At 49.0% G+C, this 20,733-nt stretch overlaps 8 protein-coding genes across 8 annotated transcripts; 2 read left to right on the top strand and 6 right to left on the bottom strand.

The window, feature by feature from the left end:
• Positions 1 to 502: 502 nt before the first annotated feature.
• N7447_002992 (uncharacterized protein) lies at positions 503 to 2,284 on the bottom strand (the record flags this gene model as incomplete). Its single annotated transcript, XM_057227267.1, has 1 exon — positions 503 to 2,284. One exon carries the CDS (start codon positions 2,282 to 2,284, stop codon positions 503 to 505), a length of 1,782 nt encoding a protein of 593 aa, XP_057091283.1.
• A 1,680-nt stretch (positions 2,285 to 3,964) lies between these two features.
• On the bottom strand, positions 3,965 to 5,185 carry N7447_002991 (GTP cyclohydrolase I; the record flags this gene model as incomplete). The annotated part of the gene is made up of 4 exons (XM_057227266.1): positions 3,965 to 4,267; positions 4,320 to 4,624; positions 4,693 to 4,826; positions 4,899 to 5,185. The coding sequence occupies 4 exons, from the start codon at positions 5,183 to 5,185 to the stop codon at positions 3,965 to 3,967; spliced, it is 1,029 nt and encodes a 342-aa protein (XP_057091282.1).
• Positions 5,186 to 6,297: 1,112 nt separating this feature from the next.
• N7447_002990 (glutathione S-transferase family protein) lies at positions 6,298 to 6,978 on the top strand (the record flags this gene model as incomplete). Its single annotated transcript, XM_057227265.1, has 1 exon — positions 6,298 to 6,978. The coding sequence occupies one exon, from the start codon at positions 6,298 to 6,300 to the stop codon at positions 6,976 to 6,978; it is 681 nt and encodes a 226-aa protein (XP_057091281.1).
• Positions 6,979 to 8,505: 1,527 nt separating this feature from the next.
• Positions 8,506 to 10,158, bottom strand: N7447_002989 (WD repeat RBAP46/RBAP48/MSI1 family protein; the record flags this gene model as incomplete). The annotated part of the gene is made up of 6 exons (XM_057227264.1): positions 8,506 to 8,680; positions 8,751 to 9,236; positions 9,303 to 9,764; positions 9,820 to 9,925; positions 9,995 to 10,078; positions 10,134 to 10,158. 6 exons carry the CDS (start codon positions 10,156 to 10,158, stop codon positions 8,506 to 8,508), a joined length of 1,338 nt encoding a protein of 445 aa, XP_057091280.1.
• A 63-nt stretch (positions 10,159 to 10,221) lies between these two features.
• N7447_002988 (uncharacterized protein) lies at positions 10,222 to 10,553 on the bottom strand (the record flags this gene model as incomplete). The annotated part of the gene is made up of 2 exons (XM_057227263.1): positions 10,222 to 10,398; positions 10,449 to 10,553. The coding sequence occupies 2 exons, from the start codon at positions 10,551 to 10,553 to the stop codon at positions 10,222 to 10,224; spliced, it is 282 nt and encodes a 93-aa protein (XP_057091279.1).
• Positions 10,554 to 10,660: 107 nt separating this feature from the next.
• Positions 10,661 to 14,898, top strand: N7447_002987 (chromatin-binding exonuclease XRN1; the record flags this gene model as incomplete). The annotated part of the gene is made up of 2 exons (XM_057227262.1): positions 10,661 to 12,350; positions 12,410 to 14,898. 2 exons carry the CDS (start codon positions 10,661 to 10,663, stop codon positions 14,896 to 14,898), a joined length of 4,179 nt encoding a protein of 1,392 aa, XP_057091278.1.
• A 308-nt stretch (positions 14,899 to 15,206) lies between these two features.
• On the bottom strand, positions 15,207 to 16,491 carry N7447_002986 (cytochrome P450; the record flags this gene model as incomplete). The annotated part of the gene is made up of 3 exons (XM_057227261.1): positions 15,207 to 15,700; positions 15,783 to 16,420; positions 16,484 to 16,491. The coding sequence occupies 3 exons, from the start codon at positions 16,489 to 16,491 to the stop codon at positions 15,207 to 15,209; spliced, it is 1,140 nt and encodes a 379-aa protein (XP_057091277.1).
• A 1,018-nt stretch (positions 16,492 to 17,509) lies between these two features.
• N7447_002985 (snoRNA-binding rRNA-processing protein PWP2) lies at positions 17,510 to 20,466 on the bottom strand (the record flags this gene model as incomplete). The annotated part of the gene is made up of 5 exons (XM_057227260.1): positions 17,510 to 19,331; positions 19,384 to 19,631; positions 19,689 to 20,184; positions 20,250 to 20,362; positions 20,449 to 20,466. 5 exons carry the CDS (start codon positions 20,464 to 20,466, stop codon positions 17,510 to 17,512), a joined length of 2,697 nt encoding a protein of 898 aa, XP_057091276.1.
• Between the last annotated feature and the right edge of the window lie 267 nt (positions 20,467 to 20,733).

The following is a 20,733-nucleotide window of genomic DNA, read 5'->3' as shown; positions in this document are numbered from 1 at the left end:
AATTTTTTTACTAGGTCTTTGACACATGTTGCCACACGACTGGTTCCCTTTGTCGTCCGGTTGTCCATCTACCAATCCCCTTTAGGGGTATTTCCCTCACAGTACTGTTAAACTACTGAGATATTTTTTTGCCTTAGAGGAAGCTTCCCCTATTTTGCAACGGACCTTTCTCCGTTATCAAAATCTGAGACCGCATGTCTAACATGACAGTGACAAACCCAGTACCTATCAGTACGTAGGCACAAAAGGAATATATTTCTACCATGCATTAAATTAAGGACCGAAAAGAATTTATACTCATAGAACTTTATTCGTACATATCTACACAAAACTTGACTGCCTCCTCACTCAGCTCACCCATGCCTCACTTCCTACTTACATTGTAAGCAAGATTCACCTCAGAAACTACTCATACACACTTGAAAGTATTCTCATATCAACCCTCACAAGGAGGGTTGTTCACTGGGAGTCTTAGCCCCCCCCCCCCCCCTCCCATCCCGAGCTAGTCATCCGCCCCGTCGAGAAGGAAACGACGGAGGTGAGGCGAAACAGCCTCACCGGAGTCCTCCTCCTCGGGGTCCTCTGGCTCCGACCAGGTGACTCCGTGGTGCACCACCCCATTTCCATTACCATTGGCGGCCTCCGAAGAGGCAGCCGAAGACTCTGGGTCCCCGGCCCCAGGGGCTTCCCGAGAACTGATGGAATCAGCATCAGTACGGTTTTGCACAGTCAGGGCCGTCCTGATCTGTGACTGGAGGGCACCTGCGGAAGATGAAGCTGAATTAACAGGCTCATGGAGCCTGAGAGGTTGGAAGAAGGCGACAACCCGCGGGTCCGGGTCTGGGTTCTGTGGATTTGCGGCAACCGGTGTATTTGGGGGGGCCGAGGTGCCTGGGCGAACCAGCGAGTTGGGAGGGTCAGAAATATCAAATTGGCGCGGAGTAGCTGGCCGGACTGGAGGAGCTCGAACGGGTGGAGCAAACAGTGACTCCGTTGCAGTCGATAAATTTGTGTCAACCGGCGAGTTTGCAACGGGTGAAGTTGGAGTGACCGACAGGTTATGGTCAACCGGCGAGTTTTGAGTATTGGCAGAACTTGGCACAGTCTGGATGTTTGAAGCAGCTGGCACACTCGAAATAGCAGGAGCATTCAACGAAGCAGGCGCAGTAGATGAGTTAGGATTTGCGCGCCGCGGGAACCAAGGAAGGTCGGGCATAGGAAGCATGACACCTTGAAATCTGGCAGGCTCCATTCTGATGATATGGGCACCACTATCGTTGATCATGATCCAAGGAGGCGTCCGGTGTCGCATACTGCGTGGGTTTGACATGGGCTGAAGATTTTCAGGACGAACGCCGGCAATAAGCTGCTGACGGAGGAGCCATGCTTGAAGCATGCGGTCTGGGCCACAAGGAACGGTACCTTCAGGCATCAAATCTGGCTCACGTGTGAGTGTGTAAGGGTTTCCATACTCTGTGTACCGGCGAGGTGCGATCATAAGAGGTGCTACCAGAGGAGGATTTGACAAAGGGCTTGGACTAGCAGAAGTCTGGCGTCGAGTTACCGTTGGGTAAGGAGATGGAGGTTGGTGGTGAGAAGAGTGGTCTCTGGGATGAGCAGAACCCGTGGGATCAGTTGTGTCGAGACGAGCATGTGGAATTAGCCCAGCTGAAGTGGAAGGTTGGGTTTCGTATAGCTCAGACATGTCCATTATCGATAGCTGCGATCCATGTCCGGCACTGCCATGGTACGAGGGCTGGTTGGATTGGTTGGCAAATTGCGAACTTCCACGCTGGGGGTCGTTAAGAATCTGAGAAGCTTCATGTTGGGACTCGTTGAGCACCATAGAAGCTTCATCCTGGGAATCATGAAGCACGCGAGAAGCTTGATTCTGAGATTCGTTGAGCACCAGAGAAGCTCGATAGGCTTGATACTGGGCCTCAGCTTCTCTGCGCGCATTCACTCGATTGGTTTCGTTGATTCTTTGCAATCTTTCCAGGTGGACATGGAAATCGGGGTGCACACGCATTTCAGCGGCTTCATCAGAGTCAGCGTCAGCTGCCATGTGTGCCTGGAGAATTTCAAGAGTTGGAGGAGAGGACCATTGCGAGGGTCCAGACTCGACAAGAGAGTTGATACCGGCAGACTCATTGGTACTGGCGGGCTGGTTGTCACTGGCAGACTCATTGACACCGGTGGGCTCGTTGGTGAAGCCAGTGGTATCTTCCTGAGTAGGGAGACCCGAAGATCCAGGAACGGCTGAACATGGGGGGTGGTTATCCATTATGTTAAATGGATTATTGGTTGGCAACAACAGCCTTTTGGTAAATGAACCTTTAATTCCATGTCAGTAAAGTCTCATAATTGATTTGATCCGACACACTCAACATACTTGCAGTTAAATATTGTCAGGGCAAACCCTTTGGATGCAAGGTATTCGGGTTTGGTTGTATCTAGAAACCTTTTCGCAAACATATTAGTGTCATGTCATAACAACCAAATAAACATGCATAGATCAGATCGGAAGGATATCAGATGAAATTAAACAATAGACAAAGAAATATCAGATCAAGTTTTTCCTTTAAGAAAAAAAAAGATGAACGTGGGAGGGGAGGGAGAAGGAAGCAAGCCTAGGTTCTATGTCCAATCAATGTTGGATGACGGACCATTTAAGGCTCCGAAACACGGGGGTTGTATGCAGTACACACAGATAAGGAAGCGGGATAAACTTGCACAAGACTTACAGAAACAGATAAGATGAATGCCACTCTGTAGTGACCGTAGGTGGCGTGTTGTGTGTCCTGGTAACCTTGGTGTATTGACAGGCAAGGTTCGGTGGACGTGGCAGGGTGCAATCACACGTCAAATGCAGCGGGAAAACAGTAAGAAGCACAAGTAGAGGCAATGAATAGATTACAAGAAGGGATAGGGATGAATAAATGAAGACTTCGGATGATAGAGCGTTCAAGAGTTGGATGGACAGTTGGATGGAGAGTTGGATGAAGAGGATGAAGAGGATGAAGAGGAATGACAAGGCAAGAAAAAATGAAATGAAGCCCCGGGGAATGGAACGCGAGACGAGACATGTACGTGTAGGGGCCTATCGTCATAGGCAATGACGAGACGTGCGAAGAGACGACTAAGCGATTCGACGATGTAATCGATTAGTCGTCGGAGTGGTCAGAGGTATAAGCGCCGACGAGGTCCTCACCAATACCCGCAGTGCCAAAACTGCTGGCAATATTTTCAAGCCGACGAAGCAGTCAGGGACCAGTGATGCTTATCTACGTGTCTATACAGTCTCCCTTGATCAAACCGAAGGTTTATGTAGTATGATCAAAGCCCTAAGACAAACCAAATAGCTCTATAGAAATCGGTTGCAGGTCGACAACACTACACTTTTCTATTTCCAAGGTCGACATACCAGGACCAGAGCTTTGCCATTTGTTCCAGACCAGGAAAGAGGAAATCAGAAGGGGTTGTACATTGGTTCTAATACATACATCGTATCTAAGTCGACATTACTAGGATGCCCGTAAGCGGCATGGGATCAAGTGTTGAAACAGCCTTGCTAGTGCTACCGAGTGGAATCTCAATAGACTGTGTAGGAAAGGCCTCTTGGGGGTTGTGTTAGTAAGGTAGGGGATAGGGGAGGGAGATTTTATCTTCCTTGGGCCCATCATGGGTAGAGGAAGGGGTGTTTGCCATTTCCCACGAAGCCATCAGCTCGCGAAGGAGGTTATGAACTTCAGAAGAGAAGGAACATGACAAGACATCAGGGCGGAGATCCGCCCAAGTATGTGCAGGGGAACCGAGACAAGAGAAGACCAGAGAAACACCAATCCACGCTTAACATGTAAAGTAAAAAGCAAGACCCAAAACCTGTTGAAAGGTCACCGCCCAAAACTCCAAGAATCCAAAAATCAACAACCTATGTTAAGGTTGGGCAGGCGAGATAGGGCATCTATCTCCGGTTCAGCAGAGTCAAGAACTCTTCGCGAGTCTTGGCGCTGGAACGCATACATCCCAGCATACAGCTGGTAGTAGTGGTGCTGCTAACCTTCTGCACACCGCGCATAACCATGCAAAGGTGGGAAGATTCCATAACGACACCGACACCGCGAGGCTGGAGAACCTCTGAAATGGCTAACGCAACTTGCTTGGTCAGACGCTCCTGGACCTGGAGTCTGCGAGAGAACATCTCTGCCAGGCGAGCCAATTTTGACAAACCAAGGACGCGGCGGTCAGGGATATATCCGATATGCATCTGTAAGTGGTTAGAATGATATAATCCCAGTATTATATGCAGCAATTCTTACCTTTCCGGTGAATGGTACCATATGGTGCTCACACATCGAGAAGATGTCGATGTCCTTGACAATGACCAACTCATCGTGGTCCTCGTGGAAGACAGCGTTGTTAACCAAGTCCCGGACATTCTCCTCGTAGCCCTTGGTGAAATAGAGCATGGCCTTGGCATAACGCATGGGGGTCTCGAGAAGTCCCTCTCTTTCCGGATCCTCGCCAATACATTCCAGGATTGTTCGGATAGCTCCCGACATCTTCTCTAGCCGTTGTTCGGTCTCCTCCGGCGTCGACTCCTTCCGCTGTCTGGTTCCGGGGCCTAGATGACAGTGGTTAGAGAGATCTACTAATAAAGCATCGTAAACCGATAGGACTAGTATCACTAACAAGGCCAGCTTAGACCATCAAAGTCGATGGGCGGGTTCAATGTGTAGGGGCTAGCAGGACGGCTAACGGCGGTTGAAGGCGTGAATGGGGCGGCCGCATCCCGGGGATCGCGGGGAGGGTCATTCAAGGTAGGACTATAGCGTAGAGATTAGCAATGAGATCTGCAGTGCCATGGCCACCATTATTGATATTCGCTGTATACATACCGCACTGGTGCCACACTGCGAATTGGCACCTCAGCACTGGAAACGGCGTGGGTGGGGGCGGCTCCAGTTTCAGTTTCGGCCGCGGTCTCGGTCTTGGTCTCGGACTTGGTCTCAGGAGATTCAAATTCAATGGGAATTCGAGGTTCAAAAGAGGAACGAATGGATGTATTGAGACTCTCGCGCTCACGAGAATCCCGGCTGCCCGTTGATCGTTGCAGCGGGGAGCTACCGTTCAGCATGTGGGACGGGATAGCCGAAGGCTTGGAGTTGGGAGAATCAGAACCCATGATGAAGATATTTCAAGTTTAGAAAGTAGAAAATAGAAGATATCACCCAAGATTATATATATAGGTAAGTATCTAAAGGTAGAGTCATCTTTTTTTTTTTCTAGCAAACGCTAACTTTCTTTTGTCCCCCTCATCGCCCCCCACCAATCACCACCAATCAAAACTTACCAGGATGATGACATGCTCCCCGCGGGATAAACGGACTCTGGGGCCGACATGCATACAATCAATGTACAACATATAAATGGTCTATGTTATATATTCTTTGTATAATCTCTTAACTTCAGTGAAACGTGTGGGGATGTACTTCGGTAAAGGGCTGGGATATATATTTCCCAACCCTAAAGGTGAAACTAGAGTGATAAGGTATTTACAGAAATAGGTGCCGATATCGCTACGGAGTAGTCCTCAGTTCTAATATTCCTGATCCGCAACTGATACGTTTCTTTATATTTAGGTAGGTAATGGTCCATGGGTATATATCCCAAAAAGGGCCTAAATATTCAAAGTTTGCCCTCAGTCATCTAGAAAGCATTGTTTCAGTCAAGAATTATAAGCGCCGTGTAACTTGATTGTATCTATGGCTTAGCTACATTATGTAGCGGCCCTGGAGTATATCAGATCCATAGCTGTTTGGTTGGTGAATGCCAAGCCATGCTTAATAATGGTCAAGTCATGCCTAGGTGCTCTTGGTTATTCTCGGGTCATGTTCAGTGAACAGGGTGTGCGTCAGTACTCTGCTCACTGAGTGCTTAGACTTTGACTGATGACTAACCAATGTTTACGCTCCGTAATTATTAATCCTACTGGGCAACCTTGGAAGCAAGTCTTGTTTGTATAGTTTGTACAGTTTGTGTTGATGGTTGGCTGCATATATTGTAGTCCATGGTTTGTTTGATAAATAAGGTCTAATCACGTTCGAGATACCTAATTAACTATCTAGCTTACCAAGCGTTCGCTCTTCTCGCGTGCCGAACTGAATAATTCATGTCCTGATGTTCCTGTTATTGTAGTATATATACCGGCACTGCTAAGCAGACCAACCCTTGATCATTGTCTCTGTATCGAACTCTCTTTCTCCCAATCAATCAATCATCATCCATTCACTCGCCATGTCTCTCAAACCCCTCACACTCTGGACCCTCGGGGGTCACGCCGGCACACCTAACCCCTGGAAGGTCCTCATGATCCTGGAAGAGCTCAAGGTTCCCTACGAGCTTAAGTCGATCGATCTCGGCGACCTGAAGAAAGAACCCTACGAGTCTCTCAATCCTAACGGTCGTGTTCCCACCCTCGAGGATCCGAACACCGGAATCACCATCTGGGAATCCGGCGCCATCCTCGAGTACTTGGTAGACACATACGACAAGCAACACACCATCAGCTTCACCGCCGGCTCGAAGGAGTACTACGAAAGCAAGCAGTGGCTACACTACCAGATGTCCGGCCAGGGACCGTACTGGGGGCAGGCCGCCTGGTTTACGATCTACCACCCCGAGAAGGTGCCCAGTGCGGTCGAGCGCTATGTCAACGAGATCCGTCGTGTTTCAGGTGTGCTCAACCGCTCGCTCCAGAACAAGGAGTACCTCGTTGGCGGCAAGTACAGCTATGTAGATGCTGCTTTTGTGCCGTGGTTCGAGGTAGTTGCGCTCATATTTCCGAACGAACTGGATCTCGAGAAGAACTTCCCGCATGTTAATTCCTGGTTGAACCGTATCAAGGTTCGTCCGGCTATTTCCAAGACCATTGATGATAAGGCGAAGGCTGCGGCTGCGGCTGCGGAAGAGAAATAAGGCAATATTAGAGCAGATGAAACTCCTAGATAGCAGGCGATGTTTTTACTTGTTTGATTGCATCCAAATACATATATCTTCTCTAGGTATTTAGATCTACCCATCTCTCAACCTAGCATCTTTGCACTTCTCTGTATTAGGCTCCTTTGGAGAGTTAGTTTGGTGGTGATAAAAGCAAGAAAGATAGGAAGGGTAAGGAGGATTCGAGAGCATAGGATGGTCAAAGGTACATCTTCAAATATCGACAAAAACAAAAACTCTATATTATTTATCTAGGATTTCTTAAGAAAGAGGGAACCACTCGATCTACAACCTTTTTTCGGAGCAAGCAACTTATGTTTATACATAGAATGATTCATTGACTAAGAGGATAGTGGAATCCCTCCTAAAGACCCGCCTACTTAGTGGCTAAGTCTAGCACTTTAACTTTAATAATGCAGAAAACTTCCCTAGACTCCTTTAGATTGCTCATTTTTATCACCGTTTTAGGTGCAGAGATGGCCCCCCTAGACATGATTTATCGAAGGCTATAGATGGAACAAAAACGATGGAACGGTTCTTAGGGAAGTGGGAATTCTCACTCCTTCTGAACCTAGTCTAGGTATTTATATTTATATCCTCTCCCCGAAACGAATTTCTGAACTAATGGTCGAGCTGTCCTTTTATATAACACGCCAGACTCTCTAGGAGTCATTGAACGAGAGATACTACACCGTAGTATTTCCGCTTAAGACACCATACCCATGGATATGTATGGGCGATAACAAATTCATTTAGCAAGCACTACGCCTCTTCTGCTTTGTGTTTCGACGGGAGTGATTATGGGAGCGACAGTAAGTGCCTAATGATCTTTCTAGCCATGAGTGCCTTTTTTTTTTTAATAATTGGGTTGCAGTCACCTGCCTTTCCTTACAGATATTGTCCTAGTATCTTATGTGTGACCAAGTTATGAAGTGGTTATATTGCTAACTTAGAAATTAGCTAACTAGTTACTATAAAAGTAACTTTGCATCTGAGACAAAATCTTTGATTCCCTGTTTTGATCACCTGTTAACTCAAAGCAAGAAAGTCGAATTGCCACTGTACCTCAAAGAGGAGATTCTCTAGTGTGTTTTAGTCAAAGCAGGATTTGAGACGGCTTCTTGTGAATAATATTTTTCAGCTCAGCGATTGCTCAGTGGTGATGAGGATACCTAGGAGCCGCATATGCTCAGTTTTACTCAGTGAGCAAAAAGTAAGTGGTGAGCACTAAAACGGAAATAGAGAGTTACCTCTCGCGGTCTAAAATCTAGTATATACGTATGTACATATGCAGGCTGGTGATAATGCCCTTATATGTGAAACCTTCCAAAGTTGGATTAGGGCTAGTAGATAAGATGATAACCATGCTGTTAGCAAAAGGGCCGTCACCATGTAGACTTCAAATGTAATGGTGTTTTTAATGATTATTCACTATGGTCTTAATTCACTTATACCAAAGAAGCACCCAAATGAAATGACTGGACTACAAGTCCGATAGAAATAACATCATGCCTCAATTTCGTCTGTGGGGACATCCTCCAGGTCCTTGCCCACAATTGCATCTGCTACCTTCCATACCTGCAGTAGATTGTCCTCAGCGGCAGAACACAGAACCCAAGGGTCACTTAGGTTCCAGCTGAAGTCCGAGATGCGGTTCGTGTGCCCACCGTGCATAAACAAACTAAGGAGTGATGTCAGTGAACAATTCAAACATATTATATGAAGCTGAGGGGGAAAGGGTGGTCACTTACAGCTCTGGCGGCCCATCTTGAGCATCCTCGGGGGTTTGCTCCTCGCCTGCCCGGCTGAGGTCCCAGAACATAATCTTACGGTCATAACTGGAACTTGCCAGGACCGACTCCTCAAATGGATGCCATGAGATAGACTGCACCGAATCGGTGTGGCCCTCCAGTGAGTGAAGCTTTGACTTCAAGTTACGGAGATCCCAAATACCGATAGTCTTATCGGCGGAGCCCGTGGCCAGGATCGTCTCGGAAGCCGGGTTGAAGGAAATGGAGTTGATGGCATCGCGGTGCTGGCCTTCAGCCGAAGCAGCCGAACGAGTGGAATCATCTTGGCGGGTATCAAGGATTTGAAGCGTGATGTCATCGGAAACGGTTCCGATGAGAGAGGAGTGGAGAGGGTGATGTTGAACGTCGTTGACGATCGAGGAGTGGTGCGTGAAAGTGCGGCTCGGTCGCACTGCCTTGTTACCCTTGGTGTATGTAGTAATGTCCCTGTGGTGAGCTTCATTAGCTGCTAGTCACACCAAATATCTGGTCTTGAATATTGCGCCCGCTTACCAAAGTCGAACAGTCTTATCTTCACTGCCAGTTGCGAGGTGACCAGCCACATGAGGGTTCCAGCTAAGCCCGAAGCCTTCAGCTTCATGACCTAGGAGCTCCATTTGAGGGTTCACTGTGCCAGTTGGCAAGCTGGGGTGTTTAGAGCGATCCCAGATCATCACCCGACCATCCGTGCACATTGTAGCAATGATATTCGGGTTCTGTGGCTGATACCGCGCCTTGTTGACCTCGCCCTTGTGATCTATCTTTTGCACAATGTTGAACTTGATTTCCATTTGAGCCTTCTTTGAACCCCCGCCATAGCCTCCAATCTCTCCCTTCTCTTCATCGTAGTCTTCCGGGTTTGGGGCATTAGGATTTGGGAGTTGCACTTGGGCAATCTGAAGGTAATTCTGCGCATCACCAGTGGTATGTGTGCCGATGAGGAGACGGTGGGTTGAGTATGGCTTGTCTGGGACTCTGAAGACAGACTTGGTTAGGTTGATGCATGGACCAGTAGGAGTTCGGTGCATACTCTTGCTTATCTGGAAGCCACTGGGTTGTGAGAGTAGGCCATTCTAATGCTGTGCTCAGAATCATATCATAGAGGAAGGGCGCATTCTTCTTCCATGTTTTGTACTCTGTTCCCAATGAATATAATTAGATATAACCCTAATTGGCAGAGCTGGAGAGAGATTGAGCTTATCTACCTTCATTGATCGCCTTCTCGTCGGCATGTTCATGATCCTGATCCTGATCCTGATCATGGTCTTTCTCATGCTCGCCACCAACACCTAGAACTTGATTAGATTGAGATTTCAAGTAGTGCGCAAGGGTATAAACGCTCACCAGCATCATCTTCATAGTGATCCATGGCTTTGGGGTGGTATAGACCAAGCGATATATTGAGATCACGAGACGATAGAACTTGAGCCACTTAGAAAGAGTGCGTGAAGCGGACAGGTGGGCGGAGGAAAGCTACGCGCATGAGCGCGTTAATGAGTGCTGGGAGACCGGTAATGGCACTAGTCCTAATTGATAGGCGGTGAATGAGCTCCGTTGACTCTTCAATGTTCACATCGTGGGGACACCTGCTTTCTTGCATCATACACAACTGAAAAGTGTCAGTTTGTCTTTACTATATCTTTCTCTTGCGTGTTTTACGTTTGCGCCCCTATAACTTTCGTTGGGCAACACACTTTGTTGGCGCAGTATCTTATCCAAGAGTTCCTCATTGGATGATTTCACCTTTCGTCGCAAGTTACCCATTTCAGTCCTTTACGAGAACCCCGCTACGATCTCTCAACTCTTACGATAAATAACCTGCCCGATTCCCTTCTTGACAATTTTGTCGTCGATCCCACCCCATCTTCACCATGGGTGTCCCCAAATTCTTCCGCTGGCTGAGTGAGCGGTATCCGTCAATCTCGATGCTGATCGCAGAGAGCCGGATACCCGAATTTGATAGCCTATACCTCGATATGAACGGCATTATTCACAACTGTACGCATAGTGACAGCGATTCCCCGACATTTCGCATGACGGAGGATCAAATGTTCATTGCGATCTTCAATTACATTGAACACCTGTTTGGTAAGATCAAGCCCAAGAAGCTGTTCTATATGGCGGTGGACGGTGTTGCGCCTCGCGCTAAGATGAATCAACAACGTGCTCGCCGATTCCGAACCGCCCTGGATGCGGAGACCGCGAAGGAGAAGGCTATCCAGCAGGGTCTGGAGATGCCAAAGGAAGACGCCTTTGACAGCAACTGCATCACCCCGGGTACCGAGTTCATGCAGAAATTGACGAAACAACTCAAATACTTCATCAACAAGAAAATCTCGGAAGACACAGATTGGCAAGGTGTGGAGATTGTGCTCTCTGGCCATGAGGTTCCAGGAGAAGGCGAACACAAGATTATGGAATACATTCGCTGCTCGAAAGCGCAGCCCGACTATGAATCCAACGTTCGCCATTGTCTGTACGGTCTAGATGCCGATCTGATCATGCTGGGTCTTCTCAGCCATGACCCTCACTTCTGTCTTCTTCGCGAGGAAGTGACCTTTGGTCGCCAAGTATCCAAGAAGCCCAAGGAACTGGAACACCAAAACTTTTATTTGTTGCATCTGAGCGTGGTTCGGGAGTATTTGGAATTAGAATTCCAAGAGCTAAAAGAAGAAGGTGTTCTGGATTTCCCATTCGATATGGAGCGTGTCATTGATGATTTCATTCTTATGGCCTTTTTCGTTGGCAACGATTTCTTGCCCAACCTGCCAAACTTACATATCAACGAGGGTGCCCTTGCCCTTATGTTCAAGCTCTACAAGGAGGTGCTGCCAAAGATGGGCGGCTACATCAACGAGCAGGGTGTTATCAATGTGCAACGGTTGGGCATGCTTGTGACCGCACTTAGCGCCGTGGAATACCGATTCTTTGAGGCTGAAAACTCCGATGCCCAATGGATCAAATCGAAGAAAGACTCGAACATCGATTATTCGAGCTCGCAACAGAAGAAAGAGCTCACCCTCACTCCTTCGCAGAAGGAGATCCTTAAGACGGTCAAGAAGTACGTCCTGAACCGGTCCGACAAGGCTTCTGAACCCCTTGACCTCCCTCCTACACTTCCAGCCCGTGACCGCACCTTCGTCGAACAGCTCGCGGATGACCTCCGGTTGTCTTGGGCCTCCGTGGAAAATGAGAACGGTGATCGGTTTATGAGCCTCTCGTTGCCTCCGACCCAGGGTGATAGTGATGACGATGAAGAGGACGAGGAGGCATCGATGGCTGTTCAGCGTATTATTCGGAAGTACGAGAAGGCCAAAGTTCAGGAGATGACGGCCGAGGAAGCGCAGAAGGCCGCACAGGAGAAATATGACGCCAAGTTCCTTGAGTGGAAAGATAATTATTACCGAACCAAGTTCGGTTGGGGCCTCGACAACAAGGAAGAGATGAAGAAATTGGCGCAAAACTATGTGCAAGGCCTCCAGTGGGTCTTGTTCTATTATTACCGTGGCATTGCATCGTGGCCTTGGTTCTTCCAGTACCACTATGCCCCTATGATCTCTGGTTAGTAGTACCAAATCTTTTTTTTTTTTGGAATAATTTGATTACTGACAGTGGAATAGATGTGAATGACGGCCTTGGTGCAGATATGGACTTCAAATTGGGACAGCCTTTCCGGCCGTTCGACCAGCTCATGGGTGTCTTGCCCGACCGCAGTAAGAAGATTGTACCTACTGCCTATTGGGACCTGATGACTTCACCTGATTCCCCCATCTACGATTTCTACCCTCGTGATTTTGATCTCGATATGAACGGGAAAAAAATGGAATGGGAAGCCGTTGTCAAGATCCCATTCATCGACGAGAAGCGGCTGTTGTCAGCCCTCAAAACGAAAGAAAGCCTACTTTCTGCAGATGAAAAAGCAAGGAACGACTTTGGGGCCTGTCTCAAATTCACCTATTCCCCTGATGTGAACTTCGTTTACCCCTCCTCGATGCCTGGCGTATTCCCGGATCTTCCTAGCTGCCGTTGCATTGAGAACCTCTTTGAGCTTCCCGCCATGGATGGGTTGGAGCCCTACGCTGGTCTGATGGACGGCGTGCACCTAGGTGAGGCAGCGCTTGCTGGTTTCCCTAGCATCAAGACACTCCCCCACCATGGCCAATTGGGTTTCCATGGCGTTTGCGTGTTCAATCAAGACAGCCGTAACGAGAGCCAGGTTATTACACTCCTTGATCCCGGAAGCCGGTCGAGCATCGAACTAGCTAAGACGAAGCTTGGGAAGCGTGTCCACGTGGGCTATCCATTCTTGCAAGAAGCTCTTGTGGTCCGTGTCTCGGACGAATTATTCGATTACGTTCTCCCTCCTGGAGAAGAACACCCTTTGGCTATTCCCCATACCCCCCAGCAAATTGAGCAGTGGAAGAGGAAAGCCAACAAGATTGAGGGCACGTACAGCAAGCGTCTTGCAATTATCATTGGCGATGTCGAGTCTCTGGTCCACATTCAGCTTCTGAAGGGCATGAGCAAGACAGACGCTGGAGCCACGATCAAGGAATTCGCTGATATCCCTGGCCAAGAGACGGACTATGCTCTACAGGTTGTTGTTGATGACGTGATCAACCCTGATCAACGTTTCATTGAGCGGGAAGCTCTCTCTATTCAAGAAGAATTCCCAGAGGGTTCTCGTGCCTTCTTCTTGGGTGACTTCAATTACGGAAGACCTGTGTATGTTGGTGGACACGAAGACGGAAAGGTGAATGGATTGGTTGCGGCCGTGAAAGGCCGGGAGCCAGAATTCGGTCGAGAGCGTGTTAGGGCATCTGAGCAACTTTGCCCTTACATGCCTTCATATGCTGTTGCGCGCAGTCTTCGCCTCAATCCTTTGGTACTGGCTAAGATCACATCTTCCTTTACTGTTGACATCGAAGGCCAACGTGCGAACCTCGGTCTTAACTTAAAGTTCCAGGCAAAGCAGCAGAAGGTTCTTGGATACTCTCGTCGGGGAGAATCCGGATGGGAATTTAGCCAGAAGGCAGTGGAACTGATTCAACAGTACATGATTAATTTCCCCGATTTCATTGCTGGCATCCAGCGCAACCCTCAAAGCGACCGTTATTCTCCGACCGATTTCTATCCCGAGGAGATTGCTGCCGCCAAGATGAAAGAGATTAAGGATTGGCTCAAATCTATTGAAGCCAAGAACTTCGAGAGAGTGCCCCTTGACGCTGAGCAACTTGACTCGGATATTGTGATGTTGATTGAGCAGGATGCCGATGCTCTCAACGCGTCCCTGCCAGATATGCAACCGAAGAAGGTTCGGGGTGTACCTCGTACTGCCCTCCTTCGGCCTGCCGATGTCGAGCACCGTCTCGGGAACCAAAGCTTCAGGCTTGGCGATCGGGTTGTGTATGCCCAAGATTCTGGTAAAGTACCCATCGCTACTCGTGGTACTGTTGTCGGTCTCACCAGAACCCCGCGAGCACTTCTGCTTGATGTTGTCTTTGATGTGTCGTTCATGAGCGGCACTACACTAGGTGGCCGATGCTCACCATTCCGTGGCCAAACTGTTCTGGCGTCTTCCCTCCTCAACATCTCCAACCGACAACTTATCACCAGTTCCCGTGCTACAGCTAGCCAGCAAACCCAGCAGGCACAGACTCCATTGACAGTTGCCGGATACGGTGCCCCCATGGGTCCTCACGGGCAGGGACAGCTGAGAAACGCATCTACCCCTGCGCCCCTGAGAGGCTCTTTCCGAGGAGCCGTCGCCGGACAGGGCAATGGAGCTGGACGTGGAGGTCGTGGAGGTATCAACAACGGACAGCAGACTACTCTCCCCTTCCGTCCCCATACCAATGGTGGCGGCGTTCCCCGTGGCCCCCGTGGCGGCAGTCGGGGAGGTGCCCGAGGCGGATATGTCGCGATGGATAACGGCGACCCCAATGAGGGTGTTATCCAAAACAACCCTGACTTCCGTCCGCAGAACTACTCTCGCGTTCCGCCGCCGCAAGGATTGGATCGAGGACGTGGCCGCGGCCGCGGTCGTGGTAATGGGTTCCGTGGCAGAGGAGGTCGTGGGCGAGGTACGCCCCAGCCCAACCCCCAGTGAATGATGCCAGTGAATGATGGACGTGATATTCAGGAGAGAAGATATGATGAAACGATTGGATTTGAACCCTGTATGTATATGGACGCTTTAGATATGTGCGCCCTGCCTAGACATAAACGTCTAGGTGGTGCTTATATCTATTGAAGATGAATGTACGATGGAATTGAAACCAAAACTCGATCCTCGTATTTCTGCGTCTGGGATCTTTTTAGACATAACGCAAGAACCGTGACATACTAGATAAAATAAATATGGTATCGCGCATCGACCTCTGGTAGCCCAATATTCCAAGAAGCTTCCCCCTCTACTCAAAGTCCAATAGGCCTTTTCCGAAACAGCATCTCAGTACTCATACTAGGAAGAATATGCTCCCCAACTACGAGATTAGCAGGTCTTTTCCCTCCCAGATCTTTAACGAATTTAAACTCATAGTCAAGGATGATGCGACTCAAGATCGCCTTCAAAGTATTCGCCGCAAAGAACCGACCGGGACACGCCTGGACCCCGAACCCGAAATGCATATTAGTACTGGTGATAGTAACGAAATGGGCGGAATATATCGGCTTCTCAGCTTGCATCTTCTGGCCACCGTTCGGCATAGCGGGAGGTGCAAGCTCAGGAGTGAGGACAAAACGGTCCTGGGGGTCATGGCACCAACGAAACCCGTCGAAGGCTATTGGGTTTTTGATGTAGGCATCATCTTTGCTGATAGGACCTGCAGCGAAGCAGATGTGTGTTTCTACTGGAAGAACGAGCCCATCATGGAGCATGATGGGCTCTTTGACGATGCGATGGAAGTTTACTAGACAATGTGGTTAGAGCACGTCGAATCACAACTCTGTCTCCAACTGTACGGCACGGCCATACAGATCCACAATACTTACATTCACCAGGAGGAGCAAAGCGTTGAGACTCGCGCAAGAAACTATCCAGGCGGGACTGCTCCTTCAGCGAAGCCTGAGTCGCCTTATACCAGCCATCAGGTAGAGTCCGGGTCATTTCTTCCCTCAGGGGCTCAATGTATTCGGGTCTAGTAACCAAATCATAGAGACAGTGACACAGGGCCATGGTGCTGGTATGAGTAACCGCCAGTGTGACCAAGAGCAGCATGTGATGCGCCAGTGTATCCGGTCCGAGGTTCTCATCCTTTTCCTCGCTCAGGTCCATCATCCACTGCAAGAAGTCGTCTGGCTTGGTATAGTTCGGGTCTTTAGTCTGTTGTGCGAGTCTGCGTTCGTGGATAATCGGAATAAAAAGCTCTTTCGCGAACCGTAACTGCTTCTTCATTTCCCGGACGCTGGGGAGGAAGGGCGCTACGATGGGACGGAGGTATTTTGGGACTGGACGGAGTAGGATGATTGTGATTCCCACGTTCACGGCATAGTTGCTTGCAACGTTGAGCCATTCTTCATTTTCGCGCAGGATGTCGCCGGCCATCATGCGGGATGTCGAGAGGGCAATTAGCCGGGTGAACATCTCGCATGGATTGATTCGAATCCAGTTGTCTGTGTTCAGCAACGCTCTGTCAGTACCCGAGTGTTGATCTGTCCGGTTGGTCCCACAAAGTAGCTTTCGCAGATCTCACCTTCGCATCCTGGGAGAGCGGCATCGAATGCTGCTCGTAGCTCGTCGATGACACCGGGGACGACTTGGGCTATTCGATATAGATTAGTTGTCTGGTTTGTAGGCTGAAAATGAGAAAGGCAGATGATGTTAGTACCTAGATTGGGCGTCAACTTTTTCCGTACGGTCAAAGCAGGTAAAAGAGTATTGATGATGATGTTGGTATACTGGCCCAAGGCATTCTGTGAAGTGGTATATCAGCTCCAACCCCTCAACGTAACGTAGTACAGATGAAGCTCATGGGATTACTTCATATTGGGCATGTAGAGAACTGAGTTTTGAAGGAGGAAGATGTCTCAGTTCATCCTGATATTTCACTGGCAAGACGATGACTTCTCCATCGCCAGTGAGCAGGCGAAATGGACTATCTCTGTACTAAAGAGTGCCGACAGATGAGAATAGGGCTGACCGACTGATTTCATGTATACTGACCTTTTTATATCCTTGACTGATCATCGAGCCAGCTTTGGGGTAGTATATCAATCGATTGATGAAATCTGGTAGATACGCGTTGTACCTGATAGTTGGGATATGCTTCAAACTAGAAGCTGGTCGTTGAAGTAGATAGAACACTACAACCAACACCCCAACGAGGGGCCAGAAGGGTAGGGCCATCTTTGATGAAATCTCAGGTGCTTTTTACAACAGGGGAAAGGTACTTAGATAAATGATTCTCCGGAGACTTGGATTGTCCGGGATATTGGAACCGGGGAGATTAGGGAAGTTGTTCGGTGGTAGGAATGGGCAAGAAAGGTAAAGAGAGGGTGGCACAGGATAATTCGGATAGTATTAAGAAGTATGACTTTTTATTTTAAGGGCGTTTGCTAGATGGACAAAGGGTCCGTTTGAAGTCTCAGAGCGCGGAAACTTGGAGTACATTATTCACACAAGGCAAAGGCCTCTGTCTATTTCCCTTTTTGGTCTTTGCAATATACAAAACGCCTGGCTCAGATGCAAGTAGACATACACGAAGAAACCCCATAGAAAATCATTCAAAACCAACCCAATCACCATCTCCCTCGTCAGCATCAACCATCTGGTCATCAGGAACCTCGGCATCCTCGGTTTCCATGGCCAACAAAGCAGTGCTAGTTTTCTTGTTTCCAAGGATAGGCTTCGAGAGCAGGTAATTGAGATCGTAAAGGTTCTTTTCTGTCAACCGCTTGAGATTTTCGCGGATGTCATCGACAGCACGCTGGACGGCACGAAGCTCGGTGGCAAATGTACCTGTGTTATCCTTAAAGTAACGGCCATGGCTGCTGAACAAAGACTCAATCCACATGAGGTTGAACTCCAGATGAGGTGTTTCTTCGGCGGCATGTGCAACGAATCGGAGAAGGCGAGGTAAATAGACGGAGGGCACGGACCGAACCACATGGGGAATATCTGACGGAGGGATCGCTTCATATACGACACGGAGTAGCTTCTGTTCATTCAATCGGAAGGCCATGATAAGAGCTTTGAGGAAGGTGTTCTCATCGTCCACAGTGTTTGATGTGGCGGCTTCCTTAGCAGCATCTAGTGTGGCAAGGATGCTTGACGGTGTGATTGTGATGTCCAGATCATAGGGGTCAAAGATGAAGTCGGTATCCAAGCTGTAGACAAGGAGCCCTTCGGTAGAGGCGGCACAGAATGCTCGTCCAGTCGGTGCGAAATCCACAGATGTCACGCGGACTTCTGGGCGTGTGGTGCGCGCACCGGCATCACCGCGTCTCGCACCGGGAAGAGTGCTATCAACACGATCATCGTGATCAGATGCTTCACCGGTCTCGTCGATAAGAGCACGGGGACCAGCCTCAGTCATGTCACGACTGTTCAGGATCTCTTGGGTACCATCGATAGAGGTGTTGACGGAGACAGTGAACTTCTTGATCAATGATCCTGTTCCGACATCATACAAACAGATATACTTGCTGTTTCCACCAGCCAGAATGCAGCTACCGTCTGCGCTGTATGTGATTCGGTTGAAAGACTTGGTGCCTGCGGCATTGGCAGCAGTACGGCGGTCGGACACTCGGCGTCCTCCAGAGACGTCACGGCGACCGTCAACTCCTCCTTGCTGCACAGCATCTTCAACGGACCAGAAGGAAAGCTGACCGTCCAGGGTAGATGCAGCGACTTGTTGCCCGTCTGGACGGAAGGCCACACTGAGAATGTCTGACATGAGCTGGAGAGGCTCACTGGTCTGTGACCGACCGAAGATGCTCCAAATGCGAACTGTGTGGTCCCAACTTCCACTGACAAGGTGGTTGCCATCGGCGGCGAAAGCAAGACTGGAAACTGGACCCTCATGACCGGAAAGCTGGTCAAGCAATTGACCGGTCTGCACGGACCATACGTGAATGTCGAAAGAGTCCGGTGAACCGGCACAGATCACTTCTCCACTAGGGTCCACGGCCAACGAGGAGAATGACAGTCGAGATGGTGCTGTGAAGGTTCGGAAGTTACGGTAGCGAATAAGATCCCATGCACGTATAGAGCCGTCTAAAGATGCTGTGAACAAGACATTTCCCTTCTTCGCAAACTGACACGCGGTCACTCCGCTGGTGTGTTCCGTAAATGTGACAATGCAGAAGCCTGACTTGACATCCCAAACCTTGATTTTACCGTCATCGGCAGCCGTAACAATCTTCTGACCGTCCGGTGAATATGCGAGGGCGTTCATAGAATCAAGGTGCCCTTGTTGTTTGAGGATATATGACTCGGACTGCCATTCCCACACCAGCAGCTGACCGTGCTTGGACGATCCGAATGCTAGCCACTCGCCTGATTTGTTGATTGTTACAACATCAATGTTGCTCTGGGAGACACTAGGGGATATGTTAGCCACTGCGAAATGGAGGGTGTCACAGATTCATCTACCTCAATTGATGGATCATATTGAACTCTGGCAGGTCGTAGAGCCCGAATAGCCCGTTGGAAAAGCCTACTACCAGAAGGTTTGTCGGTGCATGGAACGCAGCACAGTTGACCTTGGCGTCGTTCTGCATGAAGAAATCCTTTTTAACGATCCTCCATCGGGCGTCGGAAATGTCTTCCATCGTTTCCTCGTCTTTTTTCGCGACGTACTCCCAGCGGAAGAGTGCGCCATCTTGGCTGACAGTGTAAATCTATGGATAACATTAATATGGTATTTCCAGCTGAGCCAATTTCCAGTAAGCACCTACCACTTCTTGTGTCGCATTGAAATAGGCAGCCACCACACCCTGTCTGTGTCCCGCCAAAGTGGTGGGCTCGAAACCTTCTTCCGGGTCCATACTCCATACTCGCGCCGTCAAATCCTTGGCGGCAGTGAGCAAGAAGCGTGAATCGCTGGACCATTCGACACTTTCGATGTTGTCAAAGTGGGCAGCAAGATCCCGGTGTAGAACGAATGGAGCGAATTCAATCTCGCCATTGGTTTCGGTGCCGGGGGTAGAAGGCGTCTGCCAGATTTGCAGGCGCCGTCCTACGCCAACGGCAAAGTGTCGGCCGGACGGGGAGAACTTGAGTGCGGAGACTCTTCCTTTGAAGGAAAAGTGGTGAATGGCGATGCGCCGGTGGAAGTTGGTCAAAATTGCGCGGCCATTTTCATCCACTGTCAACAGAAGATTACCCTTGGGCGAAAGATCAAGACGGTCGATGTTTGTACGGTGCGAAAAAGGCAGGGTATAGGAAGTATTTCTATAAAAGTAATTGTGAGCGGGTTGCTTTCCAAATTACCACACCAAGGACCGGGCGACACATACTGTACTAGATCAAAGACCGAGACTCGATTGCCTACTGGCGAAAGCAAGCATGTGCCATCGGGAGTAAAGAGAAGATTTCCTTTGCGATATACCGTCCCCAAAAGGTTGGAGAACTAAAATTGAGATTGTTAGTATTCATCTTCATAATCAAGGCTTTCCGGCAATTGTATGCGATCCAGAATCCAAACGTAGTACATACCTTAAAGTCTGTCTTCATTTTGGCTGTCGGCGATCTCAAAGATCAAAAAATTAGAGATAATTCAACCAGCTACCGTGATAAGAGCCTTCGGATCATCCATGCTCCGGCCCCGAGCCCAATAGGTACTAGCTCTCCGCGCTAAACCCAGATAGGCAAGGCGAGGTATACTCCAGAAAACGAAAGGAGATTCAGGGGGAAGCAGCGACGGGCAGTTCGAGAGATCCAATTTCACATTCGTTCCTCCTTTTCACTTTTTTTTTCTCCTCAGGAGTCGACTGATTTTCT

Source organism: Penicillium robsamsonii, assembly GCF_028829455.1.
Source record: "Penicillium robsamsonii strain IBT 29466 chromosome Unknown utg000001l_segment0_segment0, whole genome shotgun sequence".
NCBI lineage: Eukaryota > Fungi > Ascomycota > Eurotiomycetes > Eurotiales > Aspergillaceae > Penicillium > Penicillium robsamsonii.
The sequence above is the reverse complement of the archived record's forward strand: the minus strand, read 5'-3'. Positions and strand labels throughout refer to the sequence as shown.